The sequence below is a fragment of the Buteo buteo genome, chromosome 5 (genome assembly GCF_964188355.1).
Source record: "Buteo buteo chromosome 5, bButBut1.hap1.1, whole genome shotgun sequence".
In the NCBI taxonomy this organism is placed as follows: Eukaryota; Metazoa; Chordata; class Aves; order Accipitriformes; family Accipitridae; genus Buteo; species Buteo buteo.
The window spans coordinates 48,060,896-48,084,121 of record NC_134175.1 but is presented as its reverse complement, the minus strand read 5'-3'; the positions used below and the strand labels follow the sequence as shown (position 1 = coordinate 48,084,121).

General features: G+C 39.6%; 1 protein-coding gene and 1 long non-coding RNA gene across 5 annotated transcripts in view; one reads left to right on the top strand and one right to left on the bottom strand.

The window, feature by feature from the left end:
• LOC142031460 (von Willebrand factor D and EGF domain-containing protein-like) overlaps positions 1-23,226 on the top strand; it is a 188,196-nt gene that overhangs the window by 99,225 nt on the left and 65,745 nt on the right. For all 4 annotated transcript variants that reach the window (XM_075028942.1, XM_075028941.1, XM_075028939.1 and 1 more), the window contains exons 12-18: positions 1,681-1,817; positions 2,865-3,026; positions 7,549-7,653; positions 10,318-10,432; positions 13,917-14,167; positions 15,399-15,618; positions 21,396-21,533. In XM_075028942.1, coding sequence (XP_074885043.1) covers positions 1,681-1,817; positions 2,865-3,026; positions 7,549-7,653; positions 10,318-10,432; positions 13,917-14,167; positions 15,399-15,618; positions 21,396-21,533 — 1,128 coding nt within the window. The remainder of the gene's footprint in view (positions 1-1,680; positions 1,818-2,864; positions 3,027-7,548; positions 7,654-10,317; positions 10,433-13,916; positions 14,168-15,398; positions 15,619-21,395; positions 21,534-23,226) is intronic.
• Positions 787-14,064, bottom strand: LOC142031466 (uncharacterized). Its single transcript, XR_012650525.1, has 5 exons — positions 13,988-14,064; positions 5,148-5,270; positions 1,673-1,795; positions 1,438-1,569; positions 787-1,341 (listed from the first exon to the last, which is right to left on the bottom strand). It is a non-coding gene; the product is annotated as an uncharacterized LOC142031466 (long non-coding RNA).

Sequence of the window (23,226 nt, the reverse complement as noted above, 5' to 3'; positions counted from 1 at the left end):
AACTAACTGATGAATACTGACAAGCTGCAAACCATTTCTCTTCTTGTAAATATTGCAAAGTGTCCAACAGTGCTGCTAATACTGCTGCAATAAAATCAATAAAAAAAAATAAAAGAAAGAAAAGCTAAAAGCATTTCAGAAGTACAGAAAAAGTCTTTTGACTATTTTTCACATTTATGTTGCTTTCCTGCCTTTCTCTGGAAAAATGAGAGTCATGCAGCTATGTTGTTACAGGCTGCAATCTGGTGGGATCACAGAGTTTAAACTGTATTCATCCTAGTCACGGCTTAAATGGCAGAGCCCTAAAGGAACAGCGAGGTACTGGGGAGGGTTATCAACTCAGCTCAGGGCATTTTGCCTCTTGAATCAGAACTGAACCAATCTACCATTAAAATATTAGGCGACACAGAGCTTCTGTTTTAGATAAGCTACAGCTCAGAGAAAATTGATGGGCAATATTGCTTTGCCAGAGCAGTGGCGATGGGGCAGGGAAGCGAAAAAGCTAAGCAGCCTCTCCCCACCATGTAACAGGGAAAACTGCTTGCACTGTGCTGGTTCATGACATGCCTCCGAGGGCTCCCGGTCATGGCCCTGCTACTAAGTGGTGTTCAGGAAACAAGAAGCAAATTTTCTGCTTTGTGTCATTTGTCATCATAGTGGCTTCTCCTGACCATTAGAACTACAAATATTATCAATAAGAATGTGAAACCATGATCCTGACTGACTGCTGCTATTGACATATTAGGGTATTAGAGACCACCTGATTGTTGTGCTACTCAAGTGCCAATGCAAATATCTGCCCAATTATATTTTTTTCTAAAGTAAAGATGTGAACTCTGCCATTCAATGAACTAGCATTTTTACTGTGTAAAAATAAACCCAATATGAAAGCAATGAGCAATTTTAAATGGTGAATACCTTAAGTACAACAGAACACAAAGGAAACTTTAACTGAGAATCATAAAACATTTTAAACACAGTAATGGGTGAAATTCAACCTTGTAAGGGGGACAGCACCGGCTGTACCTCATTTAAGCCCTACTTAAGGCCTCAAAATAGGATTTAAGTGAAACTTAGCTGGTGCATGACATTTGTGCTGATGCTGTGCAGAGCTGAGTGCCACTCATTAATGACTTAACCCTCACAAGCAAGCATTCCTTTGAGGACCATTACTTTTATTGCATCCAAAGCTTTTGAAGACAAAGGACTGTCTTTTGCAGTGTTGTTTCACATAATGAGGAGCCTGGTGCCATGGTCATCTTCAGATATTTCCATTTCTCATTCTCATGCTTCTCTGTGCTATGGCACGACACCCCCTGTCCTCTCAGCTGTGCTCCCATCCTGTTACGTGGGTCAACAGAAGTATTACCAATGGAGACCTTTTAACATGAAGCTGCAGCTTCAGTTAATTGATTCCATAAGCCGTATAACACTCACTGATACATCTTGCAGCACTGGGTGCACAAGGCAATTATTCAATGGAGGTTTGCTGCTTCCCATTTTGACAACTGCCGCTCCTCTTTTCCAGAGAAATTCACAGGGAGGCAAGGAAGACCCCAAGGAAAAGAACTAAACCAAAACAACCAGGAACAACAACAACAACAAAATCTCTGAGAAACCAGAACAGAACAGCGTGTAAGTGCTACTCTCTAAAGCTTTATCTCTTTCTCACCCTTTCAGAGCAAGCTTTGGAAATCATGGGCTTAGAGAACGGGGGCCTCTGCGACGTCCGTGCCTCTGACTGCACCAGGATCCGGGTGTTTGGCCTCGGCTTCAGAGAGTCGCCCAACCTGCACTGTGAGGTCACCAGATTAATTGTAAGCACCTTCCCAAGGGCTCGTAAAGTATTACTGATACAGTCAGTCTTTGACCTGTTTATAGTCAAATCTTTTATCTTGAACTGTGCCGAGTGCCATCATCTCTCACTGCCTCTCACAGAGGGGTACAAGTACCTTCAAAACCCATCGCCAGTATGTTTGCTACGAGCGAGGGGAGCTGAAAAGGCTCAGCCTTTTCCAGGACTGGTTCCTTGGAAATGCACAGCTATGCCTTCTTGCTAATTTTCTCTGTGGGGTATTGTTTAATTCTTGTTTGGTTCAGCTGCACTGTAGTCCGGTGAAGCCTGAAATCACAATATTATTTCTCATTTTGTGCATCTGGAATCGGTACGCTTGGTTGTTTTCCTAAACACATTTGAATGCTAAGTTTTGTGGTTAAATATAAGGTTTCCTCAACATAGTTACAGAGGCTCTTATTTGAATTTTCTTAGGCATAGTTCAAGCGCAAATCAGAAGTTTTAATGAGTATTAAACCCATCTCTTCTGCTAACACTACAACTTTATTATAGCCAACTATACACAGGCAATGCTAGGACTGAATTATTTGGTGTATCAGCATACTCAGATATGAAGTGTTTGATTCACCTCATAAAAGATGTTCAGCCTGATACCCATTCAGTGCTAACATGATAATGAGGCACAGCTGAGATTTGCCTACCATGCCCGCTTAGGGCTCCTAAAAGCAGTGATGTCTTGTGCAGGTGATCGAGATAAGTAACTGATATTGCCTTCCAGGAGCAGCAAGCTGGCTGCTGAGCTCCAGGAGCAAACACGAAGTTGGTCCACCACGTTACCCTATCTCATCCTAAGCACGGACCACAGCACTTCCTAAATTAATAGACCAATTGCATGCATAGATGAGCATGGCTTGCTCTTTACTGTGGCTACAGTAATAGCGTAATTTCTTTTAAATAAACAATCTGGAACTGCCTTATATTATTAATTAGAAATACAAACATATGTTGACAACTGGAATTTCTTTATATGAACCTTCAGTTTCTGCACTCTCCTTCTGTTTTACTGCAGCATCTCAATGGCGAATGGATATCAAGAGAACAAGAAACCACAAAAGCAGATTTTGTCAGCTCTGAGGCTGTTGACTGCCAGATTCCTCTCCTGAACATTACAGAGACAGAGGCTGTGCACTTTGTGGCGGGTGATGAGCCATTCGCAAGATGGCAAGTGAAAGTAGGAATTCCTTATGTTTCTAAGAAATTATTTAGAAGGAGAAAATCAGTTGTCATGGTAAATTAAAATGCAAAGCACAATTTGCTTCCCTTCAGAAATGAAAATGCTTATAGAAATACTCACATTAATGTCACGTAGGGAAAAAAAAGCCAACACCAACCAAAACAATATACGTTAACAACAGGCGCCTTTGTAGGCAATCTGAAAGTGCAAATTACAATCACTTCTCCAGGTAATCACCTGAGATTGATGCAGTTGTACTAATCAATTGTTAATCATTAGTATTTCATTTCTGGAAACCCCTGCTCAAACTCCTGATTAGGCAGCAAGTCTAAGACAGCTTTGATGCCCTGGTTGCAAGACCTATGCTTGCTCAGTGCAGGAGCTGAGGACTGGCTGGCTCCTGGGCAGCGGGTGAGAGCTGGCACGGCGCGAGTGGGGATGTCATGGTCTTGGTCTTGAACGACTGCAGGAAGAAGCGTGTGCAGTACCTGCTCACACCAGGTTCTCTACTGTGGTTTTAGCCCCTTTTGCTCACAAAATGATACCTGCTTTCTAAATATTTCCAGGAAATCAGTGCCTTACTGACCCTCTGCCTGCTATGCTTGGTCTCGCTCTCAGCCTGGATGGTTATTTTCTGCAGATTGGATGGTTTTTATAAGACTGAGATCATTTAAAGACTCTATAGCTGAGAAAAATATATTGCCATTGTAGGAAGACTGCAGATGTGCTTTGAAAATTGCAGCATGTAAAAATGAAATGCGTAAAACACTCACTTCACTGCCGTGTTACTGCCTTGCCCTGCACCCCACAGCTGTCTGTACCTCAGACTGGGGACACGTGCTGCCATGTAGCTTAGGGGAAAGATGTTTGGCAGCACACATTTTCTGTCCAGTCATTTATTTTAAATAGATAGGGGTCTGTCGTTTAAGAGATTAGTGTAAGATGTCTGTGGGAGCAGAGCCTGACCATCAGCTGCTGGGGTGGACCTTGGACCTTCCTTCTGGAGAAGGTGCTGTCGGAGTGGGCAGACACTGAGTCTAAACCAGGAGAGCAGTTCCTCTGTTTAGGGCTCCAGAACTCCTCAAAAGAGATACTGAACTCTGCCAGCTGTGAGGTGAAATGCCACCTCACGACGGAAGGATCTGAGAGGGAGACACCCTTGATTTTCCTGGCCCAAGAGGACAGCTGACGTTTTTGCATGTGCACAGGGCTGTTTCTCCAGTGTAACTAGGATAGTTCCTCACAGCTCAGGTGTATTATGATGCAGTTTGCTTTCAAGTGCTGCCTTTCAGCCCAGATTGCTTTCAAGTGCTGCCTTTCAGCCCGGACGAGGTCTGTATAATTTTTCTTATTTTTTCTCCTCAAAACAGATATAGAATGTCTTTTGCCTTGCACTTAAGTTCAAGAAAACCTCCGCACCTGTAAGCTTTCTGCCCTTTCCCTCTCCTTCAAACCCGGCAGAAAAAACAGGTTGATGGCTATGCAGCAAATGCACAATTAAATCATCTCAGTCCACATGCGAATCCTAGTTCTCCTGTGGATCTTTTTGCTGAACGAATTGGGAAGGCAGAGCTCAGTGCTCAGTTTCAAAGGCAGCTGGCCTTACACGGCAGCACAGAGAACAAAACGACGGAGCTTTTCAAGATAAAAAATGATTTGAAACTAATTCCACAGATGTTCAAAAATTTGTGCTCCGGAAAATTCCTGATAAGACTTACTGCAACATTGATCTTCTGGGTTATGTTAATAGTTACTTTTTAAAATGTAGGTAAAAGATTTTTCAGAGCCCAAAATCAAAACAATTCTTTCTGGAAATATCACTGTTCAGTATTTCAGAATCTCTCCTCCCTCCCAAATCAAATTTCAGAGGAATCAGCAAAGATGCACATAAGCTTTTTCTACTACCAACGTCAGGGGAATGGGGGCTTGACAAGCTCTTCCCAATGCTCTTTCATTTTATCTGCTCTTGTATTCATGTTTCAGATTTTGCTCATTCTTTCCATGACAAGCTGCTGAACATAGGTAGGAAAGTACATGGGGCTACATCAAAGCATTTGGTATAATTAGTTTCAGAGCGTTTGGTATAATTAGTTTAGATATCAAAATACAAACTCCTACTTGGGCAGCAGATGACTTGGGCTGTCCGCACAGATGCCCGGGTGAAGAGGTGAAAGAGCTTGGCAGGCACTTATCTAATTCGGGAAGCAGGTCTCTCACTTATCCTCAATTCATTATTGTTGCCTGTATTTGTCAAGAGCAGAAAAAAATATTTGTTAAAAAGTCAGTGAGGCAGAAACCGAATTTGAATTCAGCAAGTTTTTACAGCTTTCTTTTTTCATTTACAAACATTCGTACAAGTCAAATTGTATGTGGATTATGAATGATACAAAGAGCCAAGATTGTTTTGTGATGAATGAAATACTTCAGGCAGAAGTGACAGACTTTCTGATTGTCCTGACTGCTTATCCAGAGGTGGTTCTTTCTTTTCAGATGATGCGTATGTTCAAGCAATCAAGGCACAACTCTAAGCACGTCTTTGCCTTTTAAGGGCCAACCAAATTTGAAGAGAGGTTTGCTCAGCTTAGGTCTCATTGAAGTATTTGTTCCACATCACTAAGGTGACTAATGGAAAAGCAATTAAAATAGCTATAAAACAACCCAATTCTAAGAAGACACCAAAATGGATGTTTATAATAGAATGTAGAAAAAAATACAGATTAAAAACCCCAAAAATCAAATTGGCAAGAGTTACATTTCACTCACGATGCTCACTTCAGACAGAACAATTAGTGCAATTTTATAGCTTTTTATATTTTCCCCTGTCTACCCATTTCTTCACTCATTATTAGTCCACCGGTATTGAGACAACATTGGACGCTCTGATAAAAGAATGAAATGAAATTAAATGTAAATTGCATTAGGAATAATATATTCTTAATGGAAGTCTTGCTGCCAATAAGCACTGTCTTTCAGTGAAGAGCAGGTCTTGAGGGGGGTTGACTGTTTTATTTTTTTCTCTTCTCAGACTGCAGGATAAGTTTTTTACTTCTTTTAAAAGAGTTTTTACCTTTAGTATAACACACAGTAGTCCAATATCTCAACTGAATATGATGCCCAGGAAAAAATTATGTTTTTCCTGAAAGCTACACCAAGGAATTTTACTGGACCAATGAATTTTACTGAATTTTTGGACCAATTTAAATTAGTCCAAAGAAGTTTTTTCTCTTCCACAATTTCAAATAGTGTATATCCATAAGTACGGCCTGTTTACCTCCTTGTGTTGCTTTCTGCAGAAACAAATGCTCTTAGCTCACAGTTCATTTTGAGCTGAGAACCATCACATGTAATACTGTGGGATTATCAACTGTATTATGTTCCATGAGCTTTCAGATCATTTTTAGTGAACTTCTGATAATTGGTGGTTTTTATGAAACTTATTAATCTTTACTCTCTGTATTTCCAGTTACCTTTGTTCAATTTAACATACTTTATACTCGACCTCGTAAAAGTCCCTTGTAAAGGGACTGAGGATGTTTTAGCTTTGGGGTCACAGGAGAGATGGAGGAGGGCTTGGGGATTGTTTTTATAGCAAGAGGACAGAGGGGTACCTGACCAATCCAAAGTAAAAGCCTTGTTAGATCTGCTAAACAGGAGCTTTAGTTTGACTGTGAGAAGCCAAAACCTAAAAAATACCTGATAGAAAGGGCTTTGCTTTCCTGCTGGTGTTCCTCAGTGTTTACAGCATGGCTTTCGGCAGTGTTTTGGGGTGCTCTTTAATGTTCACACCTCTCAAGATGAACCACAATGCTTTCTCACAAGCTAACCCTTTCCACACTAGTGTGGTATCTTTTCATTTTTTATTGTAGAAAAATTAAAATATAAACTTGCTCAACTCTTTCTTATTGCATAAGCATTCATATAGGAAAAATGCCATGCTAAATTAAGGCTTTCTAAATTACCTACATGTATGGGAAACTGTGAGCTGGGACAGGAGGTGACTGTTCTAATGTACCTTCCTCTGGAAATGGAACTGTTGCTCTCTGGTATTATCCACTCTAGCACTTTTTTTAAGGTTAATTTAAAATCACCTATATAATATGCATTCTCTTTTTTTTTTTTACCCCAAGGAGTTTACTTACTGATTTGCCATTAGTAAGAAAGTGGTCCTGAATTTCAGCCAAAAATCTTAATTTCACAACTCCTTGAAGGACCCCCTTGTAGCACTTACTTGAATACGGTTTCCATAAGGGTATTGAAAAAAACTCTCAGGAGAAACCTAACAGCAATCAGAAAAGTTGAATGCCAGCTGAGCCAAAAGATCTTTTGGTTATTAATGACTAGTTTCCAGTTTGGAGCATTAAGTAATTTGTTAGCATGCAGTAGAGCCACTCACAAGTGGTTTAATTTATCTTGCTGGCAAGCACCCAGTTCAAGGGGGCAATGGTATATGCTCCAAAATGAGCAGACAGTCTCCATATGGAACATTATTACTTATAAGGATGATTTTTGTATCATTTAGATCACTAACGATGGCTTCCAGTACAGTAATTCCAGAGTGCTGACCCTGTATGATGCGGTCTGCCAGGCCTGCCAATTCTATCCAACCGGACTTTGTAAATTAAAGGTAATTTAAAGATCATAAAGGTTTAATATGGATCGTTCATCTCTTCCTTAGCCCTCTCCCTCCCTTTGATGTACTGTGTGTAATAACTGCTTTAGAAGAGGAAAATCTATTTTATAGGTCAGCGGCATAGCCTAACACTTCTCTCTCTTTCACAATCTCCTGTCTGATATTTTTTTTTTCATATCTACGTGGGGTATGAATACCTGATAGAGCATGCTTTATGATGGTACTTTCTCAGACAGACACTTCCAGAAAGACCATGGTTGACAATATTTATACTTTGCAGCTGTTAATGGAAGTAAATAAGACTGAAGAGTCTCCCCTGAAAGGCAGCTTAACTTCACTTTCTAAGTGTCTCTGCTATTTTACCTCTCCTAGCCTGTTTGGCGAGGGCACTGTAACTGTAAGGTATATCATTTCTATACCCATTTTCTGCCTTAGCAAGAGGTATACTAAGATGCATGTTATATAGTTTTTGTCATGTGAAAACACCCTTGAGAGAACATAAAACATTCTTGCTTACATTAAACACTGCTAAGTACAAACATACAGTACTTTGACAGTTTCAAAACCATAATCAAAAGTCTAGTGCTACGTTTTAAATTGCCGACATGCTAGGAACTGCCTGGAGAGCACTATAACCCTCTGTTTTCCTGTGAACTTTTTAGTGTGACATCCCCCATCCCTTCAAAAAGAGCTTTCCTGCTCTTATTTTCTAGAGAGCTGCATTAGAAAAGTTTTCTGTTTTTCAGTGGGGCTCCAAAAGAAACTTTTGGAGGGTGTTGGGTGGGATATTTGAATGCACTGATCCTGCTTTCCTACCCTGAGGCAAGTATGAATGGAGATCACTGGTCTGCATTTTTATAAAATGAAGAATAATCAGGTATATCTTAACTCATTTGCCTCACTGTTCTCATTAACATTAATGGGAAAATACAGTTTTCAAACATGCACTGATTGCAAGAACATACCAGTTACCAAAATAAAATGAAAGTTCACATTTTTTCAAATAAATCAGTGAATAGAAATTACTTTATAGGCCCAAATGAGGGCAAAACCACTTAAATTTCAGATTAAAATAATTGTGTCAGAATCATTTCAATTAAAGCTAGGGTGGATTTTTGTCAAAGGCTTTCCTTATTCTTCTATTTTTGAAATATATAAGTTTTCTCAATATGCTGGTGTTCTCTAGGGATTATAACAATTTCTATCCTAAGATGCTTCAAGGGACTATTTGAACTAGGCTTCCAATTGCATCAGACCACATTCTAATTACCCCTCTTATAACATTACTTTGTAATACCTAAATTGCTTTCAGAAAAGGTGTTTCAATTAGGGGACATTTTATACCAGGCCATTTCACATTCTGTGTTCTTTTATGGAGCCTATTCTGTACCACACTATCAAATCAGAAAAAGGCATCGTTTTCATCAGAACATCAAGCCTTTGAAAACAACAATGTAATAAAATCTAATTAACATCCAGATTTTAATGTTGAAGTTTTGTCACATTCTATCATGTCAGGGCAATTATGAGAGGCCTTTTTTTTGTTTCTCTACCTTACTCATTACTCTTAAAGTGGTATTATTTAAAATATTGACTAATACGCTTTGCAAAAGAAGTCTGAGAAACTAATAAAGCCATAGATAGAAACCACAAGGCGAGTAACAGGCCACACATCAGTCTCAGAAGAGCAGTGTGTATTCAAAGCAAGGAAAAGGAAAAATGTCTTTCATCCTGGTAGCTTCTCCCTCCTGCTGTCCCACTGTAGCGGTGATATCCCCTGGGTTCACAACAGCTCCCCGTGTTTTGCCGGGAATCTGCAACGTCAGATAAAGTCCCATCTGCAGGTGTGCCCCAACACAGGCTACAAGCAAAAGGCATAACTCTGCCATAGAGCCTTCCCGTGGCGTAGATGTTTAATTACACCTGTTAATTAGGTCCCTGTGTTTGCTTCTTGGACAACCCAATTCAGCCTGCCTGGCCCTGGTGGCCACCCTACCTAGCAGAGGACCAGGTCAGCCTCAGAGGCTGCTGTGCCCCCAGCGCACCGCGTGAACTTCTGCCGCGATGTTCTGCCTCACCTAGGCACCATCAAGGTGTTTAGCTGTCATTTACAGCTATCTCATGGAAGGCTAAAATCTAATGGACTTCTTTATTCTGTTTTTATATCATTGCTTTTTCAGATTTTTATGAAGAACCTCCAGAAATAATTAAGTTACCAGAACAGGATTCCAAAATTTCAAACAGAGCTCGTATCTGGTCTCATTTTTTCATTAGTCTCATAGAGCTCACTTTTGAGCGTTACCTAATAATCATCATATTAGTAGTCACAGCTGGGAATAATGATCACATACACTATATAAGTGTGGAAATGAAAAAAAAATCACATTCTGTTGTGTTCATTTATGACAAGCAACGTCACATGTTGCCTAACCTAAAGCTTTCAAAGCTACAAAGATCTCAAACTGAAACTGGAAATCTTACATGTCTTGTTTTCTCCCTGTCAGGAGAAAGTACCAGCATTTAAATTGCTACTATTTTGTTTCAAGAGACAAGTGAGTTTCTGCTTATCTGCAGAAATTATTAACTGCTAATTTCTTATCTTATTTCTTTTTTCCTTGCCTCCACCTCCCACCCATTTTTATTTCCTTTTTTTGGCAGGAAAATACTTGTAATATAGATGGACTTTGCTATGGTGAAGGAGAGTCAAGCCCTACCAGTCCTTGTCTTCTTTGTGAACCTGGCATTTCTAAGTTCACCTGGTCTATTAATGAAAGTAAGACAGTTTTTCTTCTAAGATTTAGAAGCACTTATCTGAGAATTTATGATTCAGGCTATGAAATACATCGTTCCCTCATTTGGCTAACATGAATCTATCCTGCATAGTGTGCATGGATAGTCTGCAGTGGGAATAATTGGGTGCACCAGGAATGCAGACTGACCAGAAACAGACAGTACTCCACTCTAAGTACTACGCATCTGGACACGTATCTTGTTCTGGCTAAAACCTGACAAATCTCAAATTAATAAAACAAAATAGCACCTGAAAATGAAATTTTGATATGCCAGTGCCCCATGCAGTGCCTAAGTCTGTCAGCTAAAGGTGATGGACCCTAAATACCTCTGTCATCATCTCACAGGTACAAATCTTTAAGGGAACAATTTGGGGAAAATACTGTTTTTAAAACACTAGTGTATATTTTTGGTATCTGGAAGAATTGTTTCCTTTCCCTGAGCCAAATGCTATGAAACGCCACGCAAAAGACCTTGGCTTGGCAGGGAGTCTAAGTGATAGGGATCAGCCACTCATTACCTTCACTGCCACAGAACCTAAAGGCTCATTCTGCAGTCCGTCACGGCAGCGGTCACGGAGAAGGCTGCGTTTTGAAGCACCTCCTGAATGACTTTATCATAGCTTTTTCATGGCTGCATCCCCAGTGTAAATAAGAACCGTTACTTACCGCATGCTTTACAGATAATCCATGTTTCTAGCAGCGTTATCCTCCCAGCGCATCTCCCCACTTACATGAGCACATTTGCATCTGGTCAATATAAAGATTATATTACTGGTTTTATGTAGATTCATGTGTTGGTTCTAGAAAGAGTTTCTCTGCACTTTTAGGCTCTGTAAACACAAGTAAATTACAGAAAGGTATGTATGTGAGTGGCAGGACCAGTTTGCTCTGTTTGTTTGCAGTTTTATATTCCTTTAGGGTGACTAGGTCAGCAGGACCCTTCTGGAAGGAGAGGAAGATTGCTCTTGTCCTTGGGGAACAGCTGGGGATGCTCAGGGACAGAGGCTCCTAGAGAGTGCAAGGTACGGCAGCAGAAACGGCGAGAGCTTTATCACAGTGGCTGGAGTCCATAGCTCCAGCGGAGACACTGCCGAGGAAAGCAGTGAGCAGACACGCTCTTCTCAGAGGTGACAGAAAAGCCCTTGAGAAGGACCAGAAAGGACCCAACAGTTGCCAGCAACACAAGAAGTCATAAGTTGTCTGAAATCAGTTTTGGAAGCAAAAACACAATAGGAAGGGAGAGAGTTGTTCGTAAGTCTCTTTAATTCCTGATCCAGGATAGCCACTTTGAATTTTCTCTATTTAAAAACATACACCTCCAGTTTATGTCCTAAAAAGTCCAGCTTTTGGCATTTAAAACTCCCTGTCAGGAAAAGGTGTAGGCAAACCCGTCCCAAATGTTGGCCAACTAAAAATCCCATTGGATGTGACTTGGATGAGTAGTTAAAATGTCTACAGGTAAGCCAGACCTGAAGAGAGCTTGTACACCTAAAAGCTGTGTTTTTTTCCCCAGGAATAGTTTAGTCTAATGACACATATAATCTGTGACTCACAAACCTTGCCTCCTTTCTGTCCTGTTGTGTTGGCCACAGCAGTAGCATCTCTAGGGACGAGCTGATCCTGGTTGTTATATAGATGGACTCATTACTAATACTGAGGCAGTTCGATTTTAAAATTCAGAAAACATCTAAAAAGGGAAAAACTGCATTTGTTTTGAAATTTATAAAGCTAGAAATGATTTGGGAAATCTGAAACAGGTCATGGTTCACTTTTCAATAATTTCAAAATTTCAAAATTTAAAAATATTGAAAACAAAGGGTTTGTCAGACTTGTTTTCAAAATTATGAAAACCTTTTTAAAAGTTCTGCTATAACTCAGAGTGTATATGTCTATATATTCACTGGATAGCAGGGAGATCTCTGTGGAATTAGAAACACTCTTATTCACAGACTACTTTCAGAATATCTGATGTTATGTTATTTTGTGCCTACAACTTCTCCTTACCCTCCATCCAGTTAACACCTTTGTGTTTATCTGTAAATGCATACCCAGCATCAATATTTCATTGATTACTTTAGGCACAACTTTTATGGGCTCCATGGTTTAAGTGTTTGGGAAATAAAAGGTAAATTAATAGATGGAAGATTTCAGCAGTTATGCCAGGACAATATGCTGGACAAGCAGTTTAGAAAGCTCTGATAGCACAGCAGCAATGAGTGGAGAGACACATTTAAATAATTGCATAATGTGAGACATGCTATGGAAAGTAAAGCTTGATAAAAGGATATGCACCACAAAAAACCCCTAATGATGACTTCCCACAGGCATAACGGAAGGACACATGCAGTACTTACGAGAACACGTATATAGTTCATAGTTTTAGAGCATGACTTGAAATTAATCCTCGGGATTAGAAATGTACTTTAAGTTAAATACAACTGTGGTCAAATTACATTGTGAGAAGACTCCTTTAAATATCAATACATGTCAATTTGTACTTCTGGTTAAAGAGGAAAGATGGCTTGAGACTGAGGAGTCTTAGGACATGGAGATGAAATTCTCGGCCCTGCACAGAGCTGCTGTCACCTCAGGGTCCTCATCTGATCTTACTTTTCCTTGATTTCTAATTATAAAATGTAATACTTTTCTCTACCTTGTCCTCTTTACCTATTTATATTGTAAGTAGCTTTAGGTAGTGTTTGTCTTCTACTGTAAAATAGCCTTCTACAGTTAGGCTTTTATCTTCGTTAAGGAAATACTGAATGTAAACACCACCACTAGAAATAGCAATGCCAATGGTGACATGATATGAGCTACTGTCACTAGTGACAGACAATCTCAGCATCACTGATGTACCTCTACCGGCACTGAGAAGACCTTTATTCCTGATGAAATGTCCAACTGAATTCAGTCAAACTGCTCAGGCTTAATTACTACTTACATGTAAAGGCAGGAAAGTCTACTCAATGGAAGAGTTATCCAATTCCTGTCCCCCCCCCCTCGCCCCAAGTTGCCCACCCAATTCATTTGTCATTCATAATTTTGACATTCAGTTTACTGATATGTACAGATAGATATATAGATAGAGGGGCAGATAAAATAAATATAAATATATATGTAAGTATTAGAAATACAATTAAAGTTTTAGTAAGAATTGGGGGACTAGTGGGAGGTTATAGAAGTTGTGTCTGATCTCCTCCCATGTATCAGATAACACATTCAAAGTAATCAAAGGTCAGTATGGGAAAAAAGTTCAGTATGGGGCATGAAAAAAATAGGAGGAAAAAGGTGTACTTTTTGGTAAAGCTATTTGCTGCCTCTAACATCTAAATTGCTTCCTCTGTCAGTCTCAGGGTACGTTCTGTACCTTTTTTTTGAGAGCACTCCTACAAAGACCCACCCTGTGAATCTTTACACGGGAGAAACTGGAATTTATGTAATCGTGGTTTCATTTTTGCTGTTTAGACAACCTGCCTCCTGTGTTCCAGGCCCCCTCCAGCCAGCCGCTGACATTTATTGGTGAGAATTTTGTTTACCAGTTAGTAGCTGTGGATCCGGAAGGGTCAGCTGTGCTATTCATCTTAGAGGCTGGGCCACAGGATGCCAGGCTTTCTCCTGCTGGCCTTCTTATCTGGAAAGTTGATTCAGAAGAAATGCAGACCTTTGAATTCACTGTGTCGGATGAATGCAATGCACAGAGCAGATACTCTATTGAGGTAAGGAAATGAACACTTTAAAGGAAAAACAAAACAAACCTGTTTATCATGTCACTGCTTTGGTGCAATTGTCATTATAGCTAATAATTTGTTACTGTCTTGAAAACTAAGACTTCAGCTATTTCCTCCTAAGTGTATATTATCCAGCACAGCAAAAGTGATCAATTCATGGAATAAATATCTCTGAGAACATAGAAACTATATATACAAGGAACAAGAGAGAGTGCTATTGATTGCTGTTTGAAAGAACACTCTTGCAGAGCCTTTTAATGGTTCATTAATCTGCTTTAAAATTCACATTCTGCATTTGGATTGCTGAAAAAAGCATATAACATAAAAGACCAAGTTTTAGCTATAAAAGGGAGATTATAACTCATTCTCAATGATATTTTTAGAGGATGTCTTGCTCTTATGTCATTACTCTACACTTTAAGTTTCTTGGAAGAGCTCGCGCATTGCTTTGTCTTTATTGTATACTCTAACATTAATCCTGTGACAGGATGAGCTAATAAAGTGCGATGCAGACTTTTGACATAAGAACAGTTTTGTGAAGAAAAGATTTTTATTCCAAAAGATTCCTATATCATTAGTAATTCAAACCACTATCATCAAAAATACCGGTCTGCTGAACCCACACAGCAAGGGGGAAACTGGAGTCTAGATATGGTTTTGATGGAAACATTTCAAACTAGACCTATGTTTAACTAGGTGAGATAATACAGAGGTTTGAATCTGTTGAAATGCTGTTCTTGTACATAGGTAAAATACAACTATGGACCTCTCTTACCTGAAGAGAGAGACCGGCTGAGGAATGCCACAATCATGTTCCTGCCTGGGAGCCATTTGTAATGTGAAACAGTAAGGAGGGCAGGCAGGAAAAGAGAAAAGATTTTTCATTTCTTCTCTGAAGAATAAGGAACAAATTCTGCCCTCAGATACTATGTAAAAACTGCTGTTATAGGAAATAGGATTTTTTTCCTTATAAGAAGTTAGAATGTGTCCCTAAATGATGAAAAAAAATAATCCCTTTAAAGTCAGGCTTCCAGTTAAATAAATAAGTATGCCAAGTATGAGACCATCTATCTAGACAAAGGAAATCAGTTAGAAATAAGTTTTCATACTAGATAACATGTTTGCACTGCAAACCTGTCCCTGCCTAAGGGTAACAATATACCTCTCAGCTGTGATTATTCAGAGGAATCTTACCACGACTCCCATTTGCCTTCCTCAGGTTGGAGTGAAGCCCTGCAACTGCCTCAATGGTGGAACATGTGTTACCAATATTAAGTTCCCTCCAGGCCTTGGTGAATACCTGTGCTTATGTCCAAATGGATTTGATGGAGAATTTTGCCAGGAAGATATTAATGACTGCAAATCAAACCCCTGCGGCAGCGGAACGTGCGTGGACAGTGTGGATAGCTACTTTTGTAAATGTCCCCCTGGTTTGGGAGGTAACACCTCACTGTGTCCATCTCTGATTTAACTAGAGATATATTGTGCTACAGGATTTTTTGAGTGCAGCATGACCACAAGCATCTGTCAAGTGGACTACATAAGCCGCCTCTTCTGCTCCCATGACTTAGCTTTAGGCAGATAGAAAATGTGCAAAACCAGCTATCTAATTACCCACGCTCAAGGAAGGAAAAATTACCTAAAGCTCTGTGGTCCTGAAATGATCACTCAAGGAGGCTGTGAACCTCCCTGATGTCAGTTCCCACCTGCTTATTTCCCATGGATTTGTCCATCCATGAGATGAGCTAAGATAAGAGTGAGTGGAAGCAAGAAAAGGCAAAGATCCAGGACCCTTTTGCACTCCACGGGATTTGACTAAATTAAGCCAACAAAAGAACTAGGAATTAATGATTTTTCTAGGTCTAGGAAGGAGAAGTAGATATGGAAAACAGGCAAAAATAAATTGTCCTTTAGTCCCACTTGACGCTTCATTAAATTTAAACATTAGAAAACCACAAGCCCATTTGGTTGTCAGACATGCTGATGGAACAAAATCTAACCTTTTAAACTGTTCAGGGCTGGCCACAATATGATTTTAAGAGATGAAATAAAGAGGAACGATCACTGCACCAAAGAAAGATTCTTTTAGAAAAGCAGAATGAAAAGCACAAAGAGGAAGAGTTGGAGAACAAAATGCAGTGAGGCCAAAGAGGTGGATGCAAGACATACAGCGTGAATAGGATTGGAGTAAAGATCTGAAATGTGAGGAGAGAGAGAAGCATCTAACAGATAACATAGATGAGGAGAGAACGTGTGTGTACCTATCATGCAGTTTATAGTCAGCTTCGCTGCACTGGGGACATCTGTGAATGATTCAGACACGTGAAAAAGCACTTGTGACAGCACGCAGGCGACTCCCCTGTGCTCTGCAGACTGGAACCGGCAGAGCCAGCCGTGAGACTCGCTGCTGTATTAAGCTTCTGGAGTTTGGCTGAGCTGAGTCACTGTTGGGTCTCGCAGAGTGCCTGCCACCTCCTCCAAGCTGGGACCCACGCTCCAGCTGCTCCTAACACCACTCGCTTCCAACATAACAGATTTTCACATTGGCCTAAATGTGCCTTCTCCTGGAGTTTCATGGAAGTTGTTGTCTTTTCATTTCTAGTTTAGTTCTTCAGGAGGTACAAGGCAAATCTGAACATGCAGGACTTGAATATGATTTCTAAGCCTGGCTCTTGCTTAGCGTTGCAAAGGGCCAGTTAAAATAACACCCACTCACCCAGGTCACTGTGCAGTCACCGGAAAGTCAAGACATCGTGTTACTGTCCATTCTTGTCAGAGTCAAATTAGCCTCCCACAAGCGAAAGGTGCTAACTGAAACTGTGTTAGAACATCTCTTGGATCAGAACCGTTTCAAAAGCAGAGTAAGAAAAAAAAAAACCACCTTAAGCTGATCTCAGATTTCAGTCCTTGAACCTGTCAAAAACCCTACTCTGTTCACATATGGAAGCATGAATGAATTCATAAGACCCATAATGTTGGCTGCTGTGCAGTGCTATAGGTTTGAAAAATCAAGTAGAAATAACATCAAATGCACATAACTATTACTGCTTATAGTGTGTATATATAGAAGAAACTCAGTTTTAAACAAGAGCAATGAACAAATTTTACCCAATGGGCTCATGCAGGCAGCAAGGTACCCTTTCTGCCTTTCAGCAGTTCATGAAACCTTCTTTGTTTTGGTCATGTGGGACTGCAAGTCCAGATTTCATTAACTATGAAATTCCAGCAGAAATGAAAAATAAAAATCATTCAGAAGTGGAAGTTCAGAAAAATGACCTAGAAGATCTGTGACACCTAGACGGTATTGACTCCAGGTAATGCTATCAAATAGCCAAAGCCTGCCGCTATCCAAAGTGTTTGTGCCACCAGAGACTCCACTGATGCAAGAACACACAAGCCTGAGCATGGAGAATAAAGTTAGAAAGTGAAAGTTTGATCAAAAGATAAAAATCCCCAAACCAAACAAACAAATGCAGGATGTCTTAACTCCCCCTGGAAATAACATTCCTATGAGCACAGGGAAATTTGGGGACCGTTTAGGCTGCATTTGGTTAAACACTGGAGATACACAATGAGAACAATTATTCATTGCCTGTAAGGAGGTGGATTAAATGAATAAAAAGCGATATAATTCCATGAGTTAATAACTTCAGTGGATCTGCTCGTGTTTGATCTTCACCAGTTTCACACTGCTGCCCTTCTCACTTTATGCGATATTGCACATAGATGGAGTGAAATCAAGCTCTATTATTCCACATAAAATAGTCTGCCATAATTACAATGCATTGTTTATAAATTCACACGGAGCATATTCTGAAATGTGCTTCTCATTCTTGCACAAAGAATTAAATATCCAACATTTCAAAATAACACACTTGAAAGCAACATACAGCTGACTGTAGAGACAAAGGCATAGGACACCTTGATGGCCAGAGAAACACTAGGTTTTCCTGAACCCTTAATTCTTGCAGATTAAATAAAAATGCATTAGTTTTGCTGTTCTTCCCTGGCTCAAAATGCTAAAACACAAGCAACAACAGAAAAAAAAAAATGATTGAGTGAAATAGGAATACATCTCAAAGTTTTAATAGCAGGTGAAAAATTATAAGCAAGTGGAGCTGAAAGCCAGCTGGGAAGCAGATGATTTTACTTCAGGGCAGGTTCTGTGACAACAATAAAAGCTCATCCTTGATGCTGTGTTTATGTCTCAATTCCCCAGAAAACCATCAATAATCTAATGAGAAGGCAATGCTATACTGCTCAAGTGACAGCACCACTTCATCGTCAAATCTTTACAAATGATAGTGAACAGGTAGTAGAAACAAAAAGTTAACTCTTTTGAGAGCTTCCCAAACACCATTGCGAGAGAAGCAGCAACACAGGGAACAGTGTGGTGCTAAGTGGCAGCAATTCAGGTGCATTGGTGTATCTCAGGCAATGTAAGGGTATAACATAGGAATGGGAAGAAGGCAGGGAGAGAAGCCACTGGAAAATCTGAGAGAAAGATGACTCAGAATTATTACTACTTTAAATTTCTGCAGAGACTTATATGCATTTATCTCATTGAGTGTTCAAAGCTCATTCATTTTTCTTCGACATTGTTGACAAGATAACAAGAATTCCTGTTGTTTCTTCTTTTGGCTACTGAAAGCAAGAACATCACCTACCTGAGAACAGAACTCACACTTGAAAACTGTTTCTCAATCACAAAACTATTCTTTCTTTCCCCATATACCAGTGATTAATTCAAAACTGGGGGGCGGGGAGGAAGATGGAACTGTAATTTCATTCTACTTTTCAGGAAACTGAAGAAAACCTCAAGATTTGTTCACAGTTTGTAATAACCATAGAGTTCCTAAATCAGATTGCCTGTTCCTTTAGAGTCAACTTAATGTGAACACAGTCAAAAAGTCTTTCTCTGCATCTGTAGGTAGTCAGCTCCTCTCAAGGCATAAGAGGACTTTATCTTCTCAGCCAATTTGCCATGCAGAGATGGAGAAATAGAGCTGGCACAGAAACAGATGTTTCAACCTTGCAACCTGAAGATCTTTTATTCCTATTACTTTTATTTGTACTGTAGCAGTGCCAAGAGAATTGAGACTCCCTTTTGTTGCAGTGCACTGGAGGTCGTGCAAACAGAATAATTGATGCTTCTTGGTGCAGACAGCTTTCTGTCCATTTCTGCTGCTTCTTCAGCAACCTTCAGCCAAGTTTCAGACTTTGCAAACATTTGTCCTTGGACTCTGCTGGATTATCATTATGTCCAAATTGATCAGATACTGTTTAAAATCAAATGTCTCTGAGTGAAAAGAAGTGACTGCATAGTTCACCTTTATGTTACAAAAATCAGTCAAGTGACTGAATTTTAAAATTTAGCTTGTTACTTATGGTGTTCCTTTGCTTCTGGTAATTCTCTCAACTTTGAGATTTTAAAGCAAGCCCTTTGCAGCAAAAATAGAGTATGTAGGAGGGAGGAGAGGGGACTGAGGGAAAAGTGGCTGTTGTTACTGAAGCTGGGAACTTCTTTCCTACTTTCATTGTCTATAGTATCATTTTAGTCTTTATATGATACTCAGAGAAAGGAAATAATTACTAATCTAATCAGAGGGTAACTCGTTCAATATTTTCCATAATGTGATGTCTAATAACTTCCCAACACATCATCAGAAAGCAGTATCAGAGAAAAGCAGCCTTATGCTACAAATGTGCTAAAACAATCATACAATAGAAATAGGAATCCAAAATAAACAGGGGAGAGAAAAAAGTAAGTTAAGCCCTGCAATACTATGTGTTGTCCAACTTAAATGAAAGAAGCAAGAAGCATGCAAAACCAGAACACCTTAGCTTGAGATGGCACCAGAAAAGGGATGTGGCTTTTGCACTGCAGTTCTTTTTTTTAACACAAGACAAAGCAGGCATGAGAAGGTGATGTCACTAGCTTTTTTAGGCAGCTCAATCAATAGAGACTTCAATTTGAGTTTTTTACATGGAGATGCTATTTTAACTTGAAAGGAGTAGTGGAAGCTACCTGAAATGCTGAAGCAATGAGAGATTATTTTGTAGGAGATGAATAATAATGCTCTGTTTTTATCATCCTCTAATTCATTCCACTGTGACAAATTTCTTTTTTGAAGGAAAAAAAATATTCTTTTATCCTTAGATCTTCTTTCATGATAAAAGTGGATATCTGATATGGAACAAGCCCTTCTGTACCTTGTGGTATGTCTTGAAGCAGGTACCTGGACTCTCCAGAAGGTGTCCCAATCTCCTTGGGTATTCCTACAAGGGACAAAGGGCATGCCTTAATAGAAGTGATATGGGCTAGCTTACTACCTGCTCTCAGGGCTGCATATTCTGGTAACCAGCAATAGCCAAGCAAGTTTTCTCAAGAGCACAGAGACAGCAGCATGCACACCTGAAGCCCGAGGGAGTTTTTAACAACATTATATGTGATTACTCTGCATCATTTGCTGTTCAGATAGTAATTTTAACTTTTGGGTCACCTTCCCCTATAGGTATCTGTTAAATCATCCAGAGATGTGAATTCCAATATCGATTGCTTCAAGGGATTTTTAAAACCCTGTTTCCAAAATCAGCAATAGTCAAGACACATTGTTTTGGGTTCAGATCCTATAGCACCTTATCTTCTGTACACCAGCACTGTGGCTCAGAGACATTTTCAGAATGTTTCTTCAAATTTTAATTTTAAATAGAAAAAAATGGGTTTTTTTAAAAAATCTCATTATTTCGTAAGGTTTACCTTCGGCCAGACTCTATCAGGCTGGTTACCAATAAGCTATTAGTTATGTGAGGTTCACATAGAAACAATAGATCGGTACACAGCTCATCATATCCTAAAGCCAAAATGGTGACATTCATTGGCTTCTTCAGTATATGACAAAGATCTCATGTAAACAAGACAACAAAAGCAGCAGCAAAGATGTGAAAGGCAAGGGAAATAATTTATTTAACATGCACAGTTTTCTACGAGCAGTAGTTTCAACTTCAGCACTTCTGGTGCCAATAACGACAGTAATAAACAGTGTGATAAAAGCAGGTTTAAGTGAGACAGTGGGGAATTTGGCTCTAACATGAGTGACGTACCCTGTAATGAGTTTACAGCTGAGAAGTAAGCCTTAGTCTACTTCAACATTTGAGCTGAGGAATAAACAGGGAATCTTTCCTGATTATTAACCTTCCCTTTGTTTTGCCACAGGGCTTACTTGTCAGGAAGACAGGAATGAATGTGAAGAGAGTCTTTGTTTTCCTGGAGTGTCTTGTATGAATACCTTTGGATCATATGCATGTGGAATTTGCCCCAGTGGGATGGAGGGAAATGGTAAAACTTGCAGATGTAAGTGTTTTGCATGAATTGTTTTAATAGATGGGGGAAAATGGGTTCAATTCTACTACAATTATCCTTAACGGAGTACTTTGCCACTCACTTTGAGTATGGACCTTTAAATATACAAAGAAGACTATTGTTATGTTATATTAATATGGATAATTGCAAATTGTTCTCTGCTATTTTTCACCGCAGTTTAGTTTCATTTCGGTTAAGATTAACACCGTAGCATACAAAAGGGTATTTTCCAGATGCCAGCTAGATAACTTGCCAAGGACGTTCCCCATGTTCTCCACTATTTCACTCCTAAATATACCATCCACTAACAAGTACTAGGGGAACACCCCCCGGGATTACTTTTAGTTTGGGCGAATGCTGTGTAAGCAGGGTGTACAGCAAGAGGAAGAAGGTCTAGGTGCAAGTCCTTCACGTGCTTTCACCTCTTTTTCCAAGGTGTGCTTCATTAGAGGACACAGTCCACAGCTGCTGAGCTCATGCTTGGCATAAAGTCATGCCACAGGTCCCAACTAGTGAAGGAAATGGCCAGGAACAATTTTACACCTGCTCAGTATTTGCTTTTGGGGCAACAGATTCTTTAGTAGGGAGACTACAGTGACTTTGTATTCTGCTGAGACCTGCCCAGTGCATGGGATGCTACCCACTCATGCTCTGCTTGTTTCAGTCATATACATATGTCTTCTCCAAAAATAACATTTTGTTGGCCAGAAGGAGACAAATCAACACTTGAAGTGTTTCGCATTTGTTTGTTGGTGTTTCCAAAGAAATCTGAGAAGCAAAAGATACAGATATTAACTGTGCAGATGTTAACTTTTCCTCATATTGACTACCAAAATGAAAAAAAAAAATCCGATGTAAAAAGACTCAGTTGTAACTGCAGGATCCTGGCACCAGCAGGACTGCCTTTGCCAGATTTACCAAATATCCCTTCAATCATATTGCCAAATGCCTGTACAGAATGTTCTTTTTTGCTGTATTATTTGGCCACATTGGTTATTTCAAAGTGATTTTGCATCTGTTTCATTAATGCATGTTTTTGTAGTTAATCTGACCAATGAAGGAAGGATATACAAAATAATGCCCCTTTTTTAAATACATCAGAAAAGTCATTTCTTCCTTTGTGTTTTTTAATTACAGAAAGATTTCTCTATTTCTGAAATGCAAATTTATTAGAAGGAATAAACCTGAGGGCTTCCTTGTCCACCCAGAATAGATTAGAAATCATTCTTTGTGGTTCTGATATACAGACTTAACATACCTACTCATACTTCCCTTGCTTAAGCAAGTATAAAGGCTTCAGGGAGGAAGGAGGAGAAAACTTTATAGCTCTTGGAGTGGGCTGTAGCTCATTGCATTGTTTAATATATATATAAAGAGTCATAGCCTCAGGCTTAATATTAAGAGTACAGAATATCCAAGAGACCCAGGGCAATAGTTGTTTAACTTGCAACATATCCACATAGACCTTACAATCCCTAATCCGTTCAAGAAATTACCTTAAAATAATGCAGAAAACAATATTTTTTTAGTCTCCACCAATCAATTTTCCTCTTTTCATCCATGTATACTTTGTACCGGTATTTTGACATGTACAAAGTTTGCAGCTGCGCTAACCGAATCCAACAAACACGCACAACATAGTTTCAGACAGAAGCTTTCAAGGAGAGGTGGGAATCAGACAGAG